An 18,433-nucleotide genomic window follows, 5' to 3' on the forward strand; every position below is an offset into this window, starting at 1 on the left:
ACTTTGGTTGCCTGGGAGAAATGTCTGCTTTGGATCCAAGCTTGGGGCAGGGGGGAGCTCCTAACCCTGCCTCCAGCCCAGGCTTCCTACTGCCACCAGCTGATTCCCTTCATGCTCCCCTGGCTCATGAGAACCCTTCCCTCTGAGCTCAGAGCCGCTGGCTGGGACCCAGTTCCCAGGCACCGAAGCAGGAGGGAATCTATGGAAACCCAGCCTGGAATTGTTTTGCTAGGGTGGTAATTCCTCCCAGACAGCTCAGTTCCAGCTGCACTTGCACTTTCTTTGCCCAAGGGAGTCTTCCCTTGACTCCCTGTGGAAGTGCAGCCTGCCTCCGTTAGGGCTGCGAGTGATGCTCTGCTTGGGGCATCTGGGTTTAAATGCCATGGAGCCAGAAGGGACTGGGGGAAGAAGCTGGCTGTGTATGGATGGTGATGGACAGCCTTCCAAAAGCTGGGAGCATCCTCTGCTCGGGGATACAGTTCTGGGAACAGCCTTGCCAGTGGTACTGTGGGGTGTGCACTGTTGCCTTTGCATTAAGTGTGGCTCTGAACTCAACTTTGTGTGCATCCTTGTGCTACTGTCATGCACAGTCTAATGCAGGGGCTACAGCTCCGTCTGGATTTAGCCTCTCTTCTTATACTTGTTTTCCATGGAGCGTTGCCTTGGTGCTTCAGGCTGGGCTTTTACAACTCTTTTAAAACAGGAGAGCGACCAGAAGAGTGAAGGAAATGAAAGAGATGCTTTAAGATAGCAACTGGATCACTGTCTATATCCCCATCCTGCCTGCCTGTTTATGGCTGTGCTGCTTATCCTCCCACCCAGAGGTGCAATGGCCATGGTGGATGTCACCTTGATGCTCTCTCACTCCTGGTCCTGCCCTCTGGGAGCATCACACTTGGTAAGGAGCAGCACTGGGAGCACTGGGCTGCCTGCAGGCACTGTGTGTGCTGGACACTATCTCCTCTGCAGGAAGAGGAGTGTGATAAGTGCCTTCTGCTTCCCCAGAGGAGGATGCTGGACATCCAACCGAAGCGTGGGAACCCTTTGGTGAAGCCCTGCCCCGGATGTCAGCCCCTTGGAGCTGGTTGGTGTCTTTCTTGTGCAGGGAGAAGGGAAGCAGCAGTGTGGGTTGGAGCCCCTGTGAACCCAGCCAGTGAGCCCCTAGGGACCCTGTGGTCATTGCATCTCTCATGATAACAGCACAGTGCTCCAGGCCTTGTGTTTGCTGAAGTCCAGTGGCTGGCTGGCTCCTCCACACATATTCCATGCCTTTGGTCTGCTTTCCATCAGGGACTCTTCCTCCCCACCACAGAGGTCTGTGCCCTGACCCTTGTGCATGCAGCTCTGTAAGGGCTTGGATGCAGAGCTCTGCTTCCCATTACTTTTCCTGTGCTCCAAGAGTGTGGATCTGGCCACCTTTGCCTGGTGAGGCAGTGGCAAATGTCACAGGGATGGAGGGCATTGGGAGCTTGCTGCTGGGAGAAGAGGAAGGATGCTGCAGCAGCAATAGGAGGGCACTGGGATGCACAGAACATTGATGGGACCTGTGTTGTTTCTGCCTGAACAGGAGGGGTGCATGAGGACACCCTGCAAAAGGGCCTTGGATGCTCCCCAGCATGGTCAGGACTCTGCATAGGGAATGCTGGCTTGTCAGGCATTTCTCTTCCTCCCTCTGGCTGCCCTGCCCTGTGGCTTCTGTGCCATGTTCCATGGGGCATAATGGGATTCATAATTGGGCTGGGTCAGCCTGGACAAGAGAAGGCTCCTGGAGGGGAGACCTGAGAGCAGCTCCAGTGCCTAAAGGGGCTGCAGGAAACCTGGAGAGGGGCTTGGGACAAGGGATGTAGGGACAGGCCAAGGGGAATGGCTAGAACCTGCCCGAGGGGATGAGCTCTTAGCATATGCATTTGTACCCTTCTGGCTCCAGCCTGATGCTCAGCAGCCCCACAGCAGTTAGTGGGGTTCAGATCTATGCTACCGTGTCCCATCAGCACTGCCCTTGCTGCTGAGGGACAGCTGCTCTTCCACCAGCATGGCCATGTCTATGTGAGAGCAGGGTTGAAAGGAGCTGGCGCTTGCTTGGAGCCTGCCTCAGATTAAAGGCTTTGCTTTCACAGCAGATCTTGCATGGCTTACATCTGAATGGGTTGTGTTCTCTGCCCTGGAGCAGGGCTGGAAACCAGCCACCGGAACACTGACCTGGTACAGGAATCACAACGTGGGAGATCTGCGTGTCCTGCTGGATGCTGCTCCCAAGCCATTGGCTTCGCTATGTGGGTGTCTTGGTCGGTGCAATGGGCCAAATCCCAGCTTGGACTGTGGGGTCTGCGCTTAATACCCATAGAGGACAGAGAACTGGCTCTGCTGATCGATTTTAACTGCATCTGATGTTGTTATGTGTGTTTGGAGGGGTTGGTGGTTGTTTCCAGCTAAGCCGAGTGGCATCTGCAGCTGAGCACCAGCTAACAGCCTCCCTGTTCAGACAGATGGTCTTGGCTGCGCTATGGGGGTGTCAAAATACAGGAATAATTGTTTACAGGCGGAAAACTGCCTACGTGGGAATCAACACCCAGAATGGGGTGGAATTTGTTCAGGAGGAGTGCATGGCCTCGGTCAAGACAGGGTTTGTGCAGCTACTGGAGACGGGAGAGTCATAGGATCATGGGATGGGTTGGGTTGGAAGGGACCTTGAAGCTCACTTAGATCCACAGGCAGCTCCTCTGGGCACCCTGTGCCAGCACCGTGGCACCCACCTAGGAAGAGCTTCATCCTTCTATCCACCCTAAATCTCCCCATGTCAGTTTAAAGCCCTTCTCCCTTGTCTATCATGTGCTATGGGGCAAGCAGGGTGCCCTATGGCTGCTCCTTCTGCCCTGCAGCATCTCCCTGCCCTGCTGCACAGCATGGGCCTTGCTCCTGCCTGTGCTGGGGATGGTCCCATGCTGGGCACTGCAGGCTCGGAGAGCAGCGGGCGCATTCCTCTGCCCTGACTTCAAAGGTTGTTGCTGCATACACAGAGCCCAGCAGCCTTGGCAACCCTCACTGCTAGAGCCTTGGCAGCAGCTGTTTGCTGCTGCTGCTCCTGCCCTGCCGGGCGCTCAGTGCCCTTTTGGCATTCCTGCTTTGGGAGAGATGCCCACTCCCTTGCTGCGGAGCCAGGGTATGCACCGTGGGTATGCACCGTGGGTATGCACCGTGGGTATGCACCATGGGTATGCACCATGGGTATGTGGCTGCTCCCAAACCCCTTCATGTCGGTGCTGTTTGTGCCTGCTCTCTGTACTGCCCACCATGTGGATCTGAAAGGAGTTTTGGAGCACCCCTAACTTGTGTTTGTATTAGCTGAGACAATGACACCATCAGCTTAGAACCTTATGATAACATAAATCAACCCACAAGTGTGCTAGGATGGGATTCTGCTCCTCGTCTAGAGCATCCTCATGCCACGCCATGGCCCAGAGAGACTGGCTGGGCGATGTACGGCTGGGATGGTACCCAAGGGCACGTAAGGGAGCTTCTACTGGTGTCTTGTGCTCAAGACCAGGTTGGACGGGGCTTGGAGCAAGCTGCTCTAGTGGAAGGTGTCCCTGCCTATGGCAGGGGTTGGAGCTGGATGAGGTTTAAGGTCCCTTCTAATCCAAACCATTCCATGATTCTTGCTTCTTGGCTATTCCCAGCTCTTGCCTTTCTCCAGAGGATGGTTAATTCAGTCTGTCCTGCTCCTGGATGGGGGGAGGATGAGCTTCCTGGAAGCAGGCTAGCAAGGGGACTTATCGGGGCTCATAACTGTGTTATCAGGGCTGGGGCAGGATCAGTAGGCACAGCTCCTCCTCCATTGTCACTCCTCTGCATGCACACAAGAGCTGGGTTTGTTCCTGTTGCTTTGTGGGGCAGCACTGGGTGGGGAGGGGGAATTGTTGGGGTGTCCTGATAAGATAAGAGGGAGCAGCTTTAAACTGAGAGAGGGTGCACTGAGATTAGGTATCAGGCAGCTCTTCCCTGTGAGGGTGCTGAGGCACAGGGTGCCCAGAGAAGCTGTGGCTGCCCCATCCCTGGCAGTGCTCAAGGCCAGGTTGGACACAGGGGCTTGGAGCAGCTGCTCCAGTGGAAGGGGTCCCTGTTCATGGCAATGGGTTGGAGCTGGAGGAGCTTCAGGTCCTTTCCAACCCAAACCATTCCATGGTCCAGAGGCTGCTCTCTTCACGCAGGAGGAATCCTTTCTCATGCCTCCCATGAATCATGCCTCCCAGTTTCTCCATGGGTTTCAGCAGAGCAATACCTCTCTATCTGCAGGGGAGGTTGGGGTGTCCGCAGTGCTGCTGGACGTGCTGGGGCTTTTCCAGCCCTGGCTTTTGGCCCAGCTTTGGTGATTTCAGCTTCCTAACCCAGCCCCTGTGCTGGGAGCATCACTGCAGCTCAATTAGCAGATGAAAACCTGCTGCTAGGAGATGATGCAGCTTCTCCAGCTGGAAGTGGTTCACTGGCTCCCTCAGCTCTCCTGAGGTTTGTCCTTCTGATGCCATGTTAAGGGAGGGGACTGCAGAATAGGAGTTATGAGTTGTGTGTTCTCCCCATGGAGCATTCCAGGTATATCCTTTGTGCCAGAGGGGGCTGTGTTGTATAGAACAGACACTGCAGGGATGCTGTACTGGAAGAGGTGATAACGGAATTGCCAGCAGCAGCCTTTTGGAGGTGCTGCTAACCTTTGCCTTTGCTGTATGAGCTCTGTGTCTGTGGTGGCACAAGCCAGATGGACCTGGGTTTTAGTGGGCATCTTTCTCCTTGTCTGGGTGGCTCCAGCACTGCTCGGGCATCTCCCCTTTGTGGGGAAAGGCAAGTGCTGTTCTGCCATCCAATGTGATGCTTTCCTCTGTATTGGGTTGGGTTTTGCTGTAGCACACAGAAGAGATGTGGGCAACCCCAGGACTGAGGATGCTGCCTGAGGCAGCAGGGTCAGACCCATTCCCTAAACTACTTGTCAACAGCATGACAGGAACCAGGGACTCCACTGTCCCCTGTGCCACTGATAAGGCTTATCTGCCTTCTGCTGGAGCCCCTTGCTTTGGTTTCTCCCTTGCTTTGATCCAGGCTGCTCTTCCTGGGGCTTTGATCCACACTATTTCAAGGGCTTGGAGTCGGGATGGGTGCGGGATGATGCTCTGCATATCCATTGGGGTGACCAAGAGGGATGGGGAACCCCTTGTGTAGGGAGTGAGGAACCAGATCCAAGGTGGCTGAGCACTGTAAAGCATCCCTTGCCCCTGCTCCAGCAAGCTCTTCCCTATGGACAGCAGAAGCAGCCTGTGCTGCCCATGGAGGAGTGAACAGAGCTGCATGGCAAGTCTGATGTTACTGTGGTCTAACCAAGTGGTTTTGCTCTGTTTTCTTCGCATGTGCTGTCCTCTCTCCCCCGTGGCTTCTGGATTATTCATCACTAGGTAAGAACAGCATTTATCTGCTCTCTCGGCTGGAAAGTGGGACAGGGGGAGGCTGGGATGTATTTGGAACTGACACACAAGGATACCTCATGTGATGGGAACTTAGCATCTTCCAGGGAGCAGAGTGTGTGTGTGTGAGAGACTGATTGCTTGGATAGAAGTCCCATGTTGCAGCAGTGGGATGGGCTGTGCCTGAGCATCAGTTGCTTCATCAGTGAGCATCACATGCTTGATCAATGCATCAGTGGCTGGGGAGGGATCACAAGGATGGAGATAAGGATACCTGGAATGCTTTAAACTGGGGCTGTCTTTCTGCTGTGTCTCTGCCACCAACCAGAGTTGATAGTGATGCTTTCCATCCCAGGAAAGGTGATGGAGTTGGCTTCTCTTGATGCTCCCACTGCATGACCAGGACCCGCACCAGTCATCCTCATAGATGAATTGAATCTTCTCTATTTGGTTTTAAATCTGCCATTATAAATGAAAGTGTCAATCCTGGCTTTCCCAGCCTCCATTAACTCTGTGCTATCACAGACAACCCCCCAGCTTGTCTTCTTGGCCCTCCTGCAGGCACAAATGGTGCAGAGCCTTTCCACTTCAGAAGAGCATCTATGGGGCAGGCAGGAGGAAAGGCCAAGAGATGCAGGACTCAGCAGCAGAAGGAAGCTGATGCAGTTGGATGCTGTCAGGCATCTGCTTTGTACCACCAGCGATGCTGGCTGAGAGAAGCAGTGCAGGAGGCAGTTCTGAATGAGGTTTATCTTGGTTTACCCCTATGGCTCTGGAGCAGGCAGCAACAAATCCTTTAGGGACCTTACTGCCAGCTTTGCTGGTCCAAGACTGGTGTGCTTGGAGTGAATGGCTGCTGCCTCTCCAATGCTGCTTTACCTGGCTGTGGGCTTTAGTGCCATGCTGTATCCCAGCCCGTTTCCTTTTGAGCTCTTGACCTTGTGTAATTGCCCTGTTGGCTTGCAGTGTTTTGCTCTGCATCCTGGCATCTCTCTTTTGGACGGTACATGATGTACCTGGAGAGGGCTATAAATCTCTCATGCCTTGCCACCCCTGGTCCAGAGGACTTTGTGGTAGTGAGATATCCTGCTGGTGTTCTCCTCTCAGCTGCTTGTGTGCTGGACCTGACCTGTATCCGTGGATCAGGGAGGGAATGCTGCATCCTATCAGAGAGCCACAGCCTGGTTTGGGTTGAAGGGACCTTAAAGCTCCTCCAGTTCCAACCCCTGCCACGGGCAGGGACCCCTTCCACTGGAGCAGCTGCTCCAAGCCCTGTGTCCAACCTGGCCTTGAGCACTGCCAGGGATGGGGCAGCCACAGCTTCCCTGGGCACCCTGTGTCTCCTCACCCTCGCAATGTCTTTGCCTTGTGTTCTGCCTCTTGCCTGGTTCCTGATGCTGTGTCCTCGGTTCTAGCTGCTGGGCACAATGGCTGTAATCTGTTCCTTGTTACATCCCCTTGGAAGAGGGAATGCTCCAGCCCTGGGAGCAAAGGCAGCCCTGCCTCTTTGCAGCTGGGGAGGCACCGACATTCCCTGTAAGGCTTATACAAGTATAAGGACGTGGAGAGAGGAACCCTCTGTGTTCATGTTGCTACTGGGACCTTAGTGGGTGTCTGTCTGTCCCCAGGTACCAGCTCACTCCTTTACCAAGAGCAGAGAGGGGTCAGTGTCTATTGACAAGCAAAGGGAGGTTAATGGTTAAAGACCTATAGAATTTATAGAGGCTCTCCAGGGTCACTTGGTCAAGTGGGGCAAATTGGGAGAGCTTTGCCAAAGGTTGTAACACTTAATTGGGAACAGTGCCCCGAGTGTGGTGCTGTGATTTAAGGGGGAACCTGATGCTCTCTGTGGTATTAGAGCAGGGGCCTGGGAGCTGCAGCTGCTGGGGGTGCTGGTAAACAGAATAAGCCCATTAGGGCTGGATACCTCAGCATCATTTGAAGAGCACTAACATGAGCTCTGTTTTGCATGGTCTCTGCTGTTTTCCTTGTGTGCATCGGATAATGTGATGGCCCAAACATTGCAGATGCTCCAGGGAAGCACATTTTGGCCTTTTAGAGACAACTTGGGAGTGCTGCAACTTAAAAACATGGATTTCTATCAAAACCAGTGCCATTTGTCTCAGGTTTCCTGGTCTAGGGCTGCCTTCTTCATGAGAAACTGAACTGGATTGCTAGGAAGGAGATGGTGTTAGCAGCCTTTCCCTGCTCTGGGAATGGGCTGCTTGTGGGTACAGAAACCCCTTTGTAATGCCCCACAAATCCCTTTCTCCCCTCACTGCTGCTCTGGAACTGGCTTTGCTCCTGTATTCCCACCGGAGCCATGGCTTGGAGCACAATGCATTGGAAAGGACCATGGATGGCCACCAGCATCCTGAAGAGACCATGCTGGTGGTGCATGGAGCTTAAATGGGTTGAAGGAGGTAGGGTAAAAGCAGGAATCAGGTGTGAGTGGGATTAGGCTGGTGATGGGGAGCAGTGAAGGGTGTTATTCCAGGGTCTCTATTAAACAATTAAAAGGGAATGTTGTTTAGGCAGAGAGAATGGAGTTGGATGCTGGGATCGGAGGCAGCTGCTTGTGCTGGCTGCCATACACAGGTTCTGGCAATGACAATTCTCCAAAGGGAAAGAGAATGAATTTTAATGAAATCTTGAAAGTCTTTAAATTTTCATGTTAACGTCAATTATTCAGGGCAGTCAAAAATCAGCTTTAAAGCTCTGCAGAAAGAAAGGGGAAGAAGGGGCCAGTTTGATCTGATTTGATTTCATTAGAGTAATTGATTTGCATTTTGTTCCACTGCAGGAGGGCTCAGATCTCAAAGGATGGCACAGGGATGCCCAGAGAAGCTGTGGCTGCCCCATCCCTGGCAGTGCTCAAGGCCAGGTTGGACACAGGGGCTTGGAGCAGCTGCTCCAGTGGAAGGGGGTCCTAAATGAGCTTTAAGGTCCCTTCCAACCCAAACCATTCTATGATGTGATGCTGCACTTGCTGCTTAACCCCCTGCCTCAATAGGGAGCCAAGGGTACCTCTGTTATCCATCCGATGCTGCAGGCATTCATTCAGTGCTGTGATGTGGAGGAGCTGATCCCTTGGGCCCATGTGCTCAGGCTTGGCAGTGGTGAGTGTGAAGAAAGGGCTGGCAAGAGCCAGGGCCCCGAGCCCGCTCTGCTGCAGTGGGGATCCCTATGGCTCCTGCATAGACAGACACTGCTGACATGCAGCTTGGTCATGGTGGGGCTGCAGTCCCATACATCACTGTAAGGGAGACACTGAGGGGCTGCAGCGGTGCCAGAGAAGGGAATGGAGCTGGTGCATGGCCTGGGGCACAAGAGATGGGGAAGGGCTGAGGGACCTGGGGGGTTCAGATGGAGAAGAGAAGGCTCAGGAGGGACCTGATGACTCCCTGAGGGGAGGATGGAGCCAGGAGGGGCTGGGCTCTGCTCCCAAGGGATGGGACAAGAGGAACCAGCCTCAAGCTGCACCAGGGCAGGTTTAGATGGAGCTGAGGAACCATTCCTGACCCACAGGCTGCTCAGGCATTGGAACAGGCTGCAGTTACCAGCCCTGACGAGGCCTCAGTGCCATGGGGCAGTGCTGGGGTAAGGGTTGGACTGGGTGAGCTTGAAGGTCTTTTCCACCTTCATTGATTCTATGACTGTGACCATGCCACTGTTTGAAGTGATTCCAGTGCCCAGAGCATCCTCAATTCCCACCATCCTGATGCACTGCAGCCTTGGCTGAGAGCTCTCTCAGACAGGGGATGCTGTGTGTCTGCCTGTGCCCAAGAGCCTGGCCTGCTGCTGCTTGCCTCAATGAACAAGGCACTTGCTTCTTCTCAGTCCTGTGGCCTTTCTCAGTCCCCTCTCACCGAGCCCAGGGCATCTGTCTGCGTCTCTGTTCCGCATCCCCAGCAGGCTGATGCCTTGCCTCCCTTTGAGGGTGCCCCACTGATGCAGAGGGGCTCCGTAGCACAAACACAGCCTTTATTCCCTGCTGCTGAGAGCTGCCAGCCCTGGCTCCCTTCCCAGAAAGCAGAGCTGGTTTAGAACATAAGCATCTATTGTCTTAGCCCTGGAGACTGTGATCTGAGCTCCGCTGGTGCTGAGGAGGGGGGGACAGAAGGGGATGCCGTGTGCTAAAGGGACTTGAGAAGGGAGCCCAAGGAAGAGGGTGGATTTGCAGCCTCTCCATTGTGCTTGTCTCACCAAAAGCAATGCGGGTGCTCACTCCTCCTTTGAGACTCGAATCGCTCTTCCACCCTGTCCCTGGGGTGGCTCTTACAGTGGTTTGTGTCTAGCAAAAGACTGGGGCTTTTGTCTTGTGGGGATGGAGAAGGAAGTGAGGGGAGAGTGGTCCTGCAGGAAGGGTGGCTTATAGGACTGTATCCCAGTGGGATGCGCTACCCTGGTTGTAGTGACTGGCACCTAGGACAGGGAGATTGCTTAAGGGATGGATGCCCAACTGTAGCAGGGTGACAAAGGAACTGGTGAGCATCTCGTTGTGTGTGGCACAACGTTCTCCCATTCAGCTTTATCGCTATGGCTTGTTCCAATCAGTTAGGGATGCAGGGTGAGGGCTTAGAGCACAGGGTGCTGCTTACCTTGGATAATAAACCACAATTGGGGTGCAATCATGGCCTGTGGTGTGTGGCAGACCTGTGATGATAACGTACTCTGAATTGGAGATTCTGCCTGTGTTTTTACTTGAAGAAGTTGAAATTCAGCACAAGAACAAAGGGATGAGTTGGTAAAATGAACGGGTGGGAAGCTGTTATCATATGTGGGAAACGTGCATGGCATGGACAATACAGTGGCTCCATAGGGGCACAAAGGGTCTCATCCAGTCCTGAGGTGCCTCGTGGCTCTCCTGCCTTGTTTTAGGTCTCCCTTTTCAGGGCAACAAGGACAGCTCTGCAGTTCCTTGCTGGGACCTGCTTGACTTGTTCTTGTTTGTGTCTTTGGCTTTGATTTGGTCTGGGTTCAGCCCTGTCATCCAAAGGGAAATCACTGCACAGGTAGAATGACAGGCGGGGATGGCTGGGGAAGGAAGCCTGGACTCCCTGCCAGCTCCTCTGCTCAGCCTGGAGCTGTGGGGAAGGAGCTCCTGGAGTGTCCTGTGCCTGTTTTCCCTTTGGGAAAGCAAGGATGCTGCTCCTGGGGCTGTATCCCAACTCACTTGGCCCTGATGAGCCACACTCAAGGCAGAGGGGTCGGGATGCTGTTTTCTGCTGATGCCTGCATCCAGCCTGCTCTGAACCCAGGCACCTTGGCTTCCATCAAAGCCTCACTGTAACAGCAGCTCAGCCCTGTGGGTTTCTTCCTCCCCTCCACCAGCGCATCCTGGTACCCAACCCACAGCAGCAGCTTAACGGGGTGTTTGGTGGTGGCACAGAGGGGAAACCTCAAATCCTCGCAAAGCAATTACAGCTAATGGGACACTTCCTACACATCTGGTTCCAATCGGGGCTGTGTTTCGGGCACTGCTGCAGAGCTCGGGAGGGGAGGAAGGTGAGAAAACCTCTTCAGCATCACCCTCCTCCCGAGGTGCCACTTGGGCTGCTCCTGAGCTCCCGTCTCCTGCCAAGCCTAAACAATTAACACATGGAATCACACCTCTCCAGGGAGGTGGAATTGCAGCAGCAGCAATTATTGGATGCTGATGGCACGCCGATTGATACGGGGTTGAGAGGAGTGTAATGCGTTTAATGAGTGTGTGATTTACAAGGGGAGGGATGTGTGGATGCCCCAGTCTGCAGCAAATCTCTGAATCAAATGCCAACAGCAAGGAAAATAGAGAGATTTTCTTTGTTTAGTGTGTGTTTGGGTTGCACATCTTTCTGTATGGATTCAGTATAAAATTGATGGAATCTGGCTATCCAGACCTTCTCCTGCCCCTCTTCTTAGTCACTTTGGGGACTGCATCCCACTGTGGATGGGAAGCGGGTACCTGGATACCTCTGACTTTCAATAGCACCTTGGTACCCAGGCTGTGAGCGCTTCCAGACACCACACACTGCATTAGGTATGAGCCACAGGGTTCATCTCCAGTTTGGGACCATTGAGACGAGGTCTTTGTTTGAATGTGGGTTTGTGTGGATCCTGGGCCCCTCTGGCTGCTGGTTTTGGCAGCAAGTGCCTTGTTATCTCAGTACAGAGGGTGGCCTTGGAGCAGGATGCAGGGAACAGTAGGGAGGGTCATGGAGAGAGGGATTTCAGGAAGTCTGTGTTGCCTTTGTGCACCGAGCAGTGGGAAGGTGGCGTGGGAACCCTTGGCTTGTTTCCTTGGGAATGAGGCAGCACAACCTGGATCTCGCTCACTGTCAGGCTTATCAGGGGCATTGGAGTGAAGGCAAAGGAAACACGGTGGTCCTGGGATCCATCAGGATGTGGCTTCATCCCTTGGTGCATGAGCTCTGACTGGGGGGTGCAGGTGAGCAATACCCACTCCTTGTCCCTTCACTGGCATGAATCCCTGCAAGCCAATCCTGATTGGGACTCCATGCTTCCCTTATCCAGCCACATCCCTGCTTCTAATTACACCCATGGAGTGATTTTTCCTTGCATTAAAGGGCTGATTCCAGGACAAAAGTCTTTGGAGGAAGACTTGCAGAGGAACCCCCCAGCCCTGCCTGGAACCCAAGGGTAGAGCCTGTGCTTGGTCCTTCTGCAAAGCCAACTTCCAGGGTCTCCTCTTCCGATTGGGATCTCCAAGCAGGGTTTTCCCAGAGGATAACTTGCCTTGAAGAGCTCTTCTGACCCCAGGGGCAAGGAAATGCTCTGGGAAAGAGGGGAGGTTTAGGTTGGATATAAGGAAGATGCTCTTCCCTGTGAGGGTGCTGAGGCGCTGGCACAGGGTGCCCAGAGAAGCTGTGGCTGCCCCATCCCTGGCAGTGCTCAAGGCCAGGTTGGACACAGGGGCTTGGAGCAGCTGCTCCAGTGGGAAGGGGTCCCTGTTCATGGTTGGGGTTGGAGCTGGATGAGCCTTAAGGTCCCTTCCAACCCAAACCATTCCATGCTCCATGTTGGTCACGCATCTCCTGTTGGGCATGAGCTCATTCTGGCCTGGGGTCACTTATCCAAGCCCCACGTGGTTTCCCAGAAGCTCCACTATTCCTGACACAGACAAAGCAGCCAAAGGCACATCCTGGGTGCTCCAATGGGTCTGTGTGTTGTGTCCCAACCATGGCTCCTGTGCTCCCCACGCATCGCATGAGCTCCGGCTTCCTGCTCTGCTTTGCATCTCTGCAGAGCTCGGGTGTATTCCCTTGCTCCGAGTAGGTTTCTATCCAGGGAAACGTTCCATAGTCAAGTGCCTGACCTTGGAACAGAGCCTCCCGCTCGCCTTTCTCTGCTGTTGTATTTAATTTAGAGCAAAATAAACCGCTTTTCCCGTCCTCGCTGTTAGCAGCTGCTGCAGTTACACCACAGCACGAGGAAGGGAAAATCAAAGCCTGCTGGGGTTGAAAGGCAGGTCAGGCTCTGGGGTTACTCATCTCAACTGCACTTTTGTTCTCAAAGTGAGGAGGAGAACATGTGCATCCCGACAAACATCGGGAACAAGGAGCAGGAGCTGTGGGGTGGGAAGGTGATGGACCAGGACCCCGTCCAGCATTGATGCGGGGTGGCTGTTGCTAAGCAGAAGAGTGGTCCAGGCTGCTTTTGGCTCTGTGATGCCCATGAGTCACAGATGACTTCTGGCTCCACAGAGTCAAGTGTTGAGTCTTGCTGTGGCTACCGCAGCCTGAGTGGGTGTCTGGAGTCCTTTAACCCTTCTGTGATTCTCTTCTTCATCCAGAAACTGAAGCCAGCAGCACTCACAGGGAGCACAGACCCTGCTCTCCATCCAGCCCTCATCCCTATTGCTCTGCATCCCTGTCTTACATCCAGCCTTTATCTCTATTGCTCTGAATCCCTATTCTCCATCCAGCCCTCATCCCTATTGCTCTGCATTCCTGTTCTCCATCCAGCCCTCAACCCTACTGCTCTGCATCCCTCTTCTCCATCCAGCCCTCATCCCTATTGCTCTGCATCCCTGTTCTCCATCCAGCCCTCATCCCTATTGCTCTGCATCCCTGTTCTCCATCCAGCCCTCATCCCTATTGCTCTGCATCCCTGTTCCCCATCCAGCCCTCATCCCTATTGCTCTGCATCCCTGTTCTCCATCCAGCCCTCATCCCTATTGCTCTGCATCCCTGTTCTCCATCCAGCCCTCATCCCTATTGCTCTGCATCCCTGTCCTATATCCAGCCCTCATCCCTATTGCTCTGCATCCCTGTTCTCCATCCAGCCCTCATGCCTATTGCTCTGCATCCCTGTTCTCCATCCAGCCCTCATCCCAATCGCTCTGCATCCCAGGTGGTATTTTGGAGCAGCACTCAGGTCTCATCCTGGTGCAGTAATTCCCACTCTTGGGGGCTGCAGCACTGATGATAGCAGCTTTGGGGGGTTCTTGGCAACTTCATCTTCTCTCTGTTGCCATCTCCTGGTTTTCCCTGGCTGTTACAGACCCAATGGACACCAGGTTTTGCTGTATGCACACGGAAGCCCTGCTTGATGTGAGCAGGCTGTGGAGACCTGAGGGTCCTCATTGGACACCCCTGTGAGGGTCCTTGAAGATGCTGCTTTGGGAATGCACATGGGGAATGAGCTCTTTATCCCTTTGCTGTGTGTGCTGGTGCCTCTGCTGCAGTTTGTCCCTCAGGGGCAGTGGGCACATCACTTGTCCCATGTGTGTTAGGTGATGGTGGCTGCTCCCAGGGCCATGCCAGTGCCTGAGGGATGCATTGGCCTGGGGGTGCAGTGCATGGTGTGTGAGCTGCTGGGTGCACACACTGCAGAGGGGGACATGAGGCTTCCTCTGCTCAATGGGGATGTCCCCCACAACACACAACACCCAATGGCTGTTCCCTGCAATGACTGCAGGTCTCTGTGCTGGCGTTCACATCCTTTCACTTGGCAAGGGATAGGGATCCAGGTGGAGCCCTGAAAGAGCAGTGGCCAACAGGTTTGTAGAAACCCCAACCAAGTCTATTGGTCCCCAGGGCTGCACACTGCCTCTATACTGTTCTATTGATACAGTATGGATGCTGATCTTGATCTCCTGATCTCAGCTGTGTCACAGCATCCCAGACTGGTTTGGGTTGGAATGGACCTCAAAGCTCATTCAGCTCCAACCCCTGCCACAGGCAGGGACCCCTTCCACTGGAGCAGCTGCTCCAAGCCCCTGTGTCCAACCTGGCCTTGAGCACTGCCAGGGATGGGGCAGCCACAGGTTGTATCTAATCTAAATCTCCCCTGTTTAAGTTTAAAGCCATCCTCCTTTGTCCTATCAAGTCCATTCTGCTGCTTCAAATGTGTTGCTGCTGCCCTTTAGCCTTCCTTTCACCTTGACAAGAGGCTCTTCAGAGGTGCTGCCTTGGCATGAAGGGGCTCTCCTGCTGCTCCCTAGCAGTAGCAGAGGAAGAGGAGGGGAGGAAGAGCCATCTCTTCTGCCAGCTGCCCAAAAGATGTGATGGAGATGGCACAATCAGCATCACTTGAATTTGGATGCATCAGAGCAAAAGGAAGGAGTGCTGCAGTCCTGCAGCCAGACACTAATACATCATCTGCACCAAAGCTGTCCATGGGGTCTTGGCTTTCATTTCTGGCTTTTTTCCTCTTTTTATAAACTAAAACCCCAAAATAACCCTGCTGCTCTGGGATATTTTCAAGCTGTTGTCATCCCATCTCCCTTTCTTCCCTCCCTTTCCCAACAGGTTATAGCTGAGAGGGGCTCCCGTTGCCAACAGAGAAGGCTGCACGTCACTTCCTTGGCATGGGGCCGTCTCCAGCCCTCAATGCTCACTTTGTTTTGTATCCCTCAGTCTCGGGGAGCTGTCAGGGCTCTTCACAGTGTCACATTCCCCATGTCCCATTGTGGGAGCTGCTGCTGATGTGGCATGCAGAGCACAGGGGAGGCCTCAGCATCCCTCAGCCTGGGTACCGATGAGTGCGCAGTGCTCTGTTCCAGCTGCATCCTTGCCTTCCTGCTGCTGTTTCCTCTGCTCTTTGGCCCAGCATGATCCCTTTCCTTGGGAACTCACCCACCTCCATCCTTTGCATCCCACTAGGCTTCCCTTGGGGCTCCATGTCCCGATCGAAGCATGAGGAAAGCACATGAGCATCACCACGTACTCCAAGCTCCATCCTGCTCCCAACTATGTGGTAGCAATTGTGTGGCTCTGTGAGGAGGCAAAGCAGCCTGGGTGGAACAGAACAGGTTGAGTTGCATTTCACCCTTGTCCTGGTGATGTGTGACAAGTACCTGAGCTCCTATTTCCATAGGCATCCAGAATGAGTACTCTGGTGGCTACAGGACTTCTGTACTGCCATAGATGACTTGGGGATGAATAAGCTGTGCTGAAGAACAGCTATTAAGATGCTGTGCACCTCCTCTTTCAGCAGGGGTGCTGGGTTGTTTCATCTTGTGCTCTGGTTTCCTAGGCTTCAAAAGTAGCTCCGGCCAAGGTGATGCATTTGGGTAGGAGGTATCAAGCTGGATAGCAAAGGATGGGTTCCTTTGGGTTGAATGGGAACCATATGATCCTTGGGAGCCTGCATTGGGAAGCTGGCGTGGCTGTGGATAGCTCCAGGCTATTACAGATAGTGAGTCTGGTTTCAGAAAGTCACCTATTGACTAGGCAAGGTTTAGCAGTTAATACACATTGGCTTCTGAGCCTTTGGCTGCACTTATTATGCTCTCCAGGACCTCCTTTAGCTCTCCTTGTAAGGAAAGAGTGCATGCTTCTCCATAGATCAAATCACTGCGGTATCTGCTCCCGCGTGCTTGTGTTGTGTGGCTGATAGCAGCCACTGCTGGGATGTTCTGGATGGGGTTTATGTTGTTATTTGGATGTATTTCTGATCCTGGGGCTCTCTGTTTATCCCTTGTGCTGCTGTTCAGGGTTTAGGCTGTTGCACTGCATCAGGATCCTGCTGTTTTCTGCCTATCTATAGATTCAGGAGCCTGTTGTGTCATGAAAACATGTTTAAATCAATGGGCATGGAAACAAACCCAAAGGGGACAAGTGATGCTCTGAAATGAGGGTAAATGCTGGGGGTACCAATAGCATGTGGCTGTGTTGCAAGTGAAGGTGCCAGTTGTGCTGTGTCCCCTATGTCCAGCCCAGGACCACATGTGGGTGTTCAGAGGCACAGCTTGATGCCACACATGAGCTGCTGCTCTCCAGCCTCCTCAGGGTGAGATGTAGGATTGCTGGACCAAGGCTAAGGAACACTGGCACCCAACCATCACCTCCTGGGGTGATCTGGGAGCTGGTGCCCAATGGAAAGGGCTGGAAGAGATGAATGGAAGCTGCCCCATGTGGTGCATTGGAGAGGGGGGCTTGGGAGGGTAGGAAAGCTTTGGGTTAGCTGCCTGTTTCCTTGTTTCTAACTGTTTTGTTCTCTCCTTTTTCTCCTCCCCTGCTTTCTAAAGAACATAGGAAGCTTCTTGCTGGTAAGTGGTGGTGTGTCATGCAAAGAAATACCATTTATTCCATCCACCATCAGGTTCGTTGGGTAGTCCCTGTCATTCTTCCATCTAGGATGCGCTGGAGCAATAGAAACCTTCTGGAGGTGGCTACAGGCACATCCATCCCCATGGCTGCAGAGTGTGCCTTCACCTCAAAGGGAGCTATTGCTCTTAGATCACAGTTTAAAGACCTGCTTTCCCCTCTGCCTCCACCCTGCCCAGCCTGCCTTTGGTACCTGGGCTCCATTGGATTGCTCCCGACCTTGCACAAAGTGAGTGCTGGTGCTGCAGCACCAGGGCTCTGGAGTGCTGTGGGCATGAAACTGTGATCTAAGGACACTTCTCACCTAGTGCTTGTCTCATCTCCAACTCCATCCTTAGCCTCTCACCTTCACCAGTTTCCTGGGATGGGGGTTGGGGGGGGGAATAGCATCTTCCAGCTCATAATGGAGCTAAAAGTGATGGGTTAAACCTGGCCGGAGGGGTTGCAGCATGTGTTGTACCTGATGTAGTCCATGAAGGAGGCAGAACCAGGCTGGAGCAAGCTGCTCCAGTGGAAGGGGTCCCTGCCTGTGGCTTTAGGCTCCCTTCAACCCAGCCCAGTCTGGGATTGTATCAAACAGTGGATCCCAGTCATCAAAGCAAGCCATGTGCGTGCTGTGCCCGATGAGAGCAGCCCAGTGTTAGGGTCTCGGCATCCCCAGAGCCTCATGGCCAGCTCCTTTGTTTGGTGGCTGCAGATACAGGGCACGTGTAGGGAAGGTGCTGGGCATGTGCTTGGGCTGGATGCTCATCTCACACCCTTCCCCTGCATGCACAAACTGTTGTGCACATCCACTCGGGATGGATAACAGGGCAGCACAGAGCCACTGGAGCAGCTGCTCCAAGCCCCTGTGTCCAACCTGGCCTTGAGCACTGCCAGGGATGGGGCAGCCACAGCTTCTCTGGGCACCCTGTGCCAGCGCCTCAGCACCCTCACAGGGAAGAGCTTGTGCCTCAGAGCTCAGCTCAGTCTCCCCTCGGGCAGGTTCAAGCCATTCCCCTTGGCCTGTCCATACATCCCTTGTCCCAAGCCCCTCTCCAGGTTTCCTGCAGCCCCTTTAGGCACTGGAGCTGCTCTCAGGTCTCCCCTTCAGGAGCCTTCTCTTGTCCAGGCTGCCCCAGCCCAGCTCTCTCCAGAGCAGAGCTGCTCCAGCCCTCACAGCATCCCCATGGCCTCCTCTGGCCTTGCTCCATCAGCTCCACATCCCTCTGGTGCCCCTTATATATAAAGTGTTGCCTCCAACCCAAGGGCACACTATATCCATACACATCTATAGAGATGGATCCGCAGCTGGCTCTTTGGTGTGACACGGGGTGGGATGGAGCTGTGGCAGCTCAGCTGGCCTTAGTCTGTGCACGTCCACCAACACTGGTGGTGGACAGCTATTGCTGCTGTGTTTCCTGCCTGGTCTGTGCCCTTATGTATGATATA

The 18,433-nt window shown here is 53.8% G+C and overlaps 1 protein-coding gene across 2 annotated transcripts in view; it reads left to right on the top strand.

The window, feature by feature from the left end:
* The window catches only part of AGRN (agrin), a 102,410-nt gene that overhangs the window by 22,592 nt on the left and 61,385 nt on the right, over positions 1-18,433 (top strand). The window contains exon 3 of one of the 2 annotated variants that reach the window (XM_034068656.1): positions 16,924-16,944. The exons of the other annotated variant lie outside the window; for it this stretch is intronic. Coding sequence (XP_033924547.1) covers positions 16,924-16,944 — 21 coding nt within the window. The remainder of the gene's footprint in view (positions 1-16,923; positions 16,945-18,433) is intronic. 2 annotated transcript variants of the gene reach the window in all.

The sequence above is a fragment of the Melopsittacus undulatus genome, chromosome 12, assembly GCF_012275295.1.
Source record: "Melopsittacus undulatus isolate bMelUnd1 chromosome 12, bMelUnd1.mat.Z, whole genome shotgun sequence".
NCBI classification, from domain to species: Eukaryota; Metazoa; Chordata; class Aves; order Psittaciformes; family Psittaculidae; genus Melopsittacus; species Melopsittacus undulatus.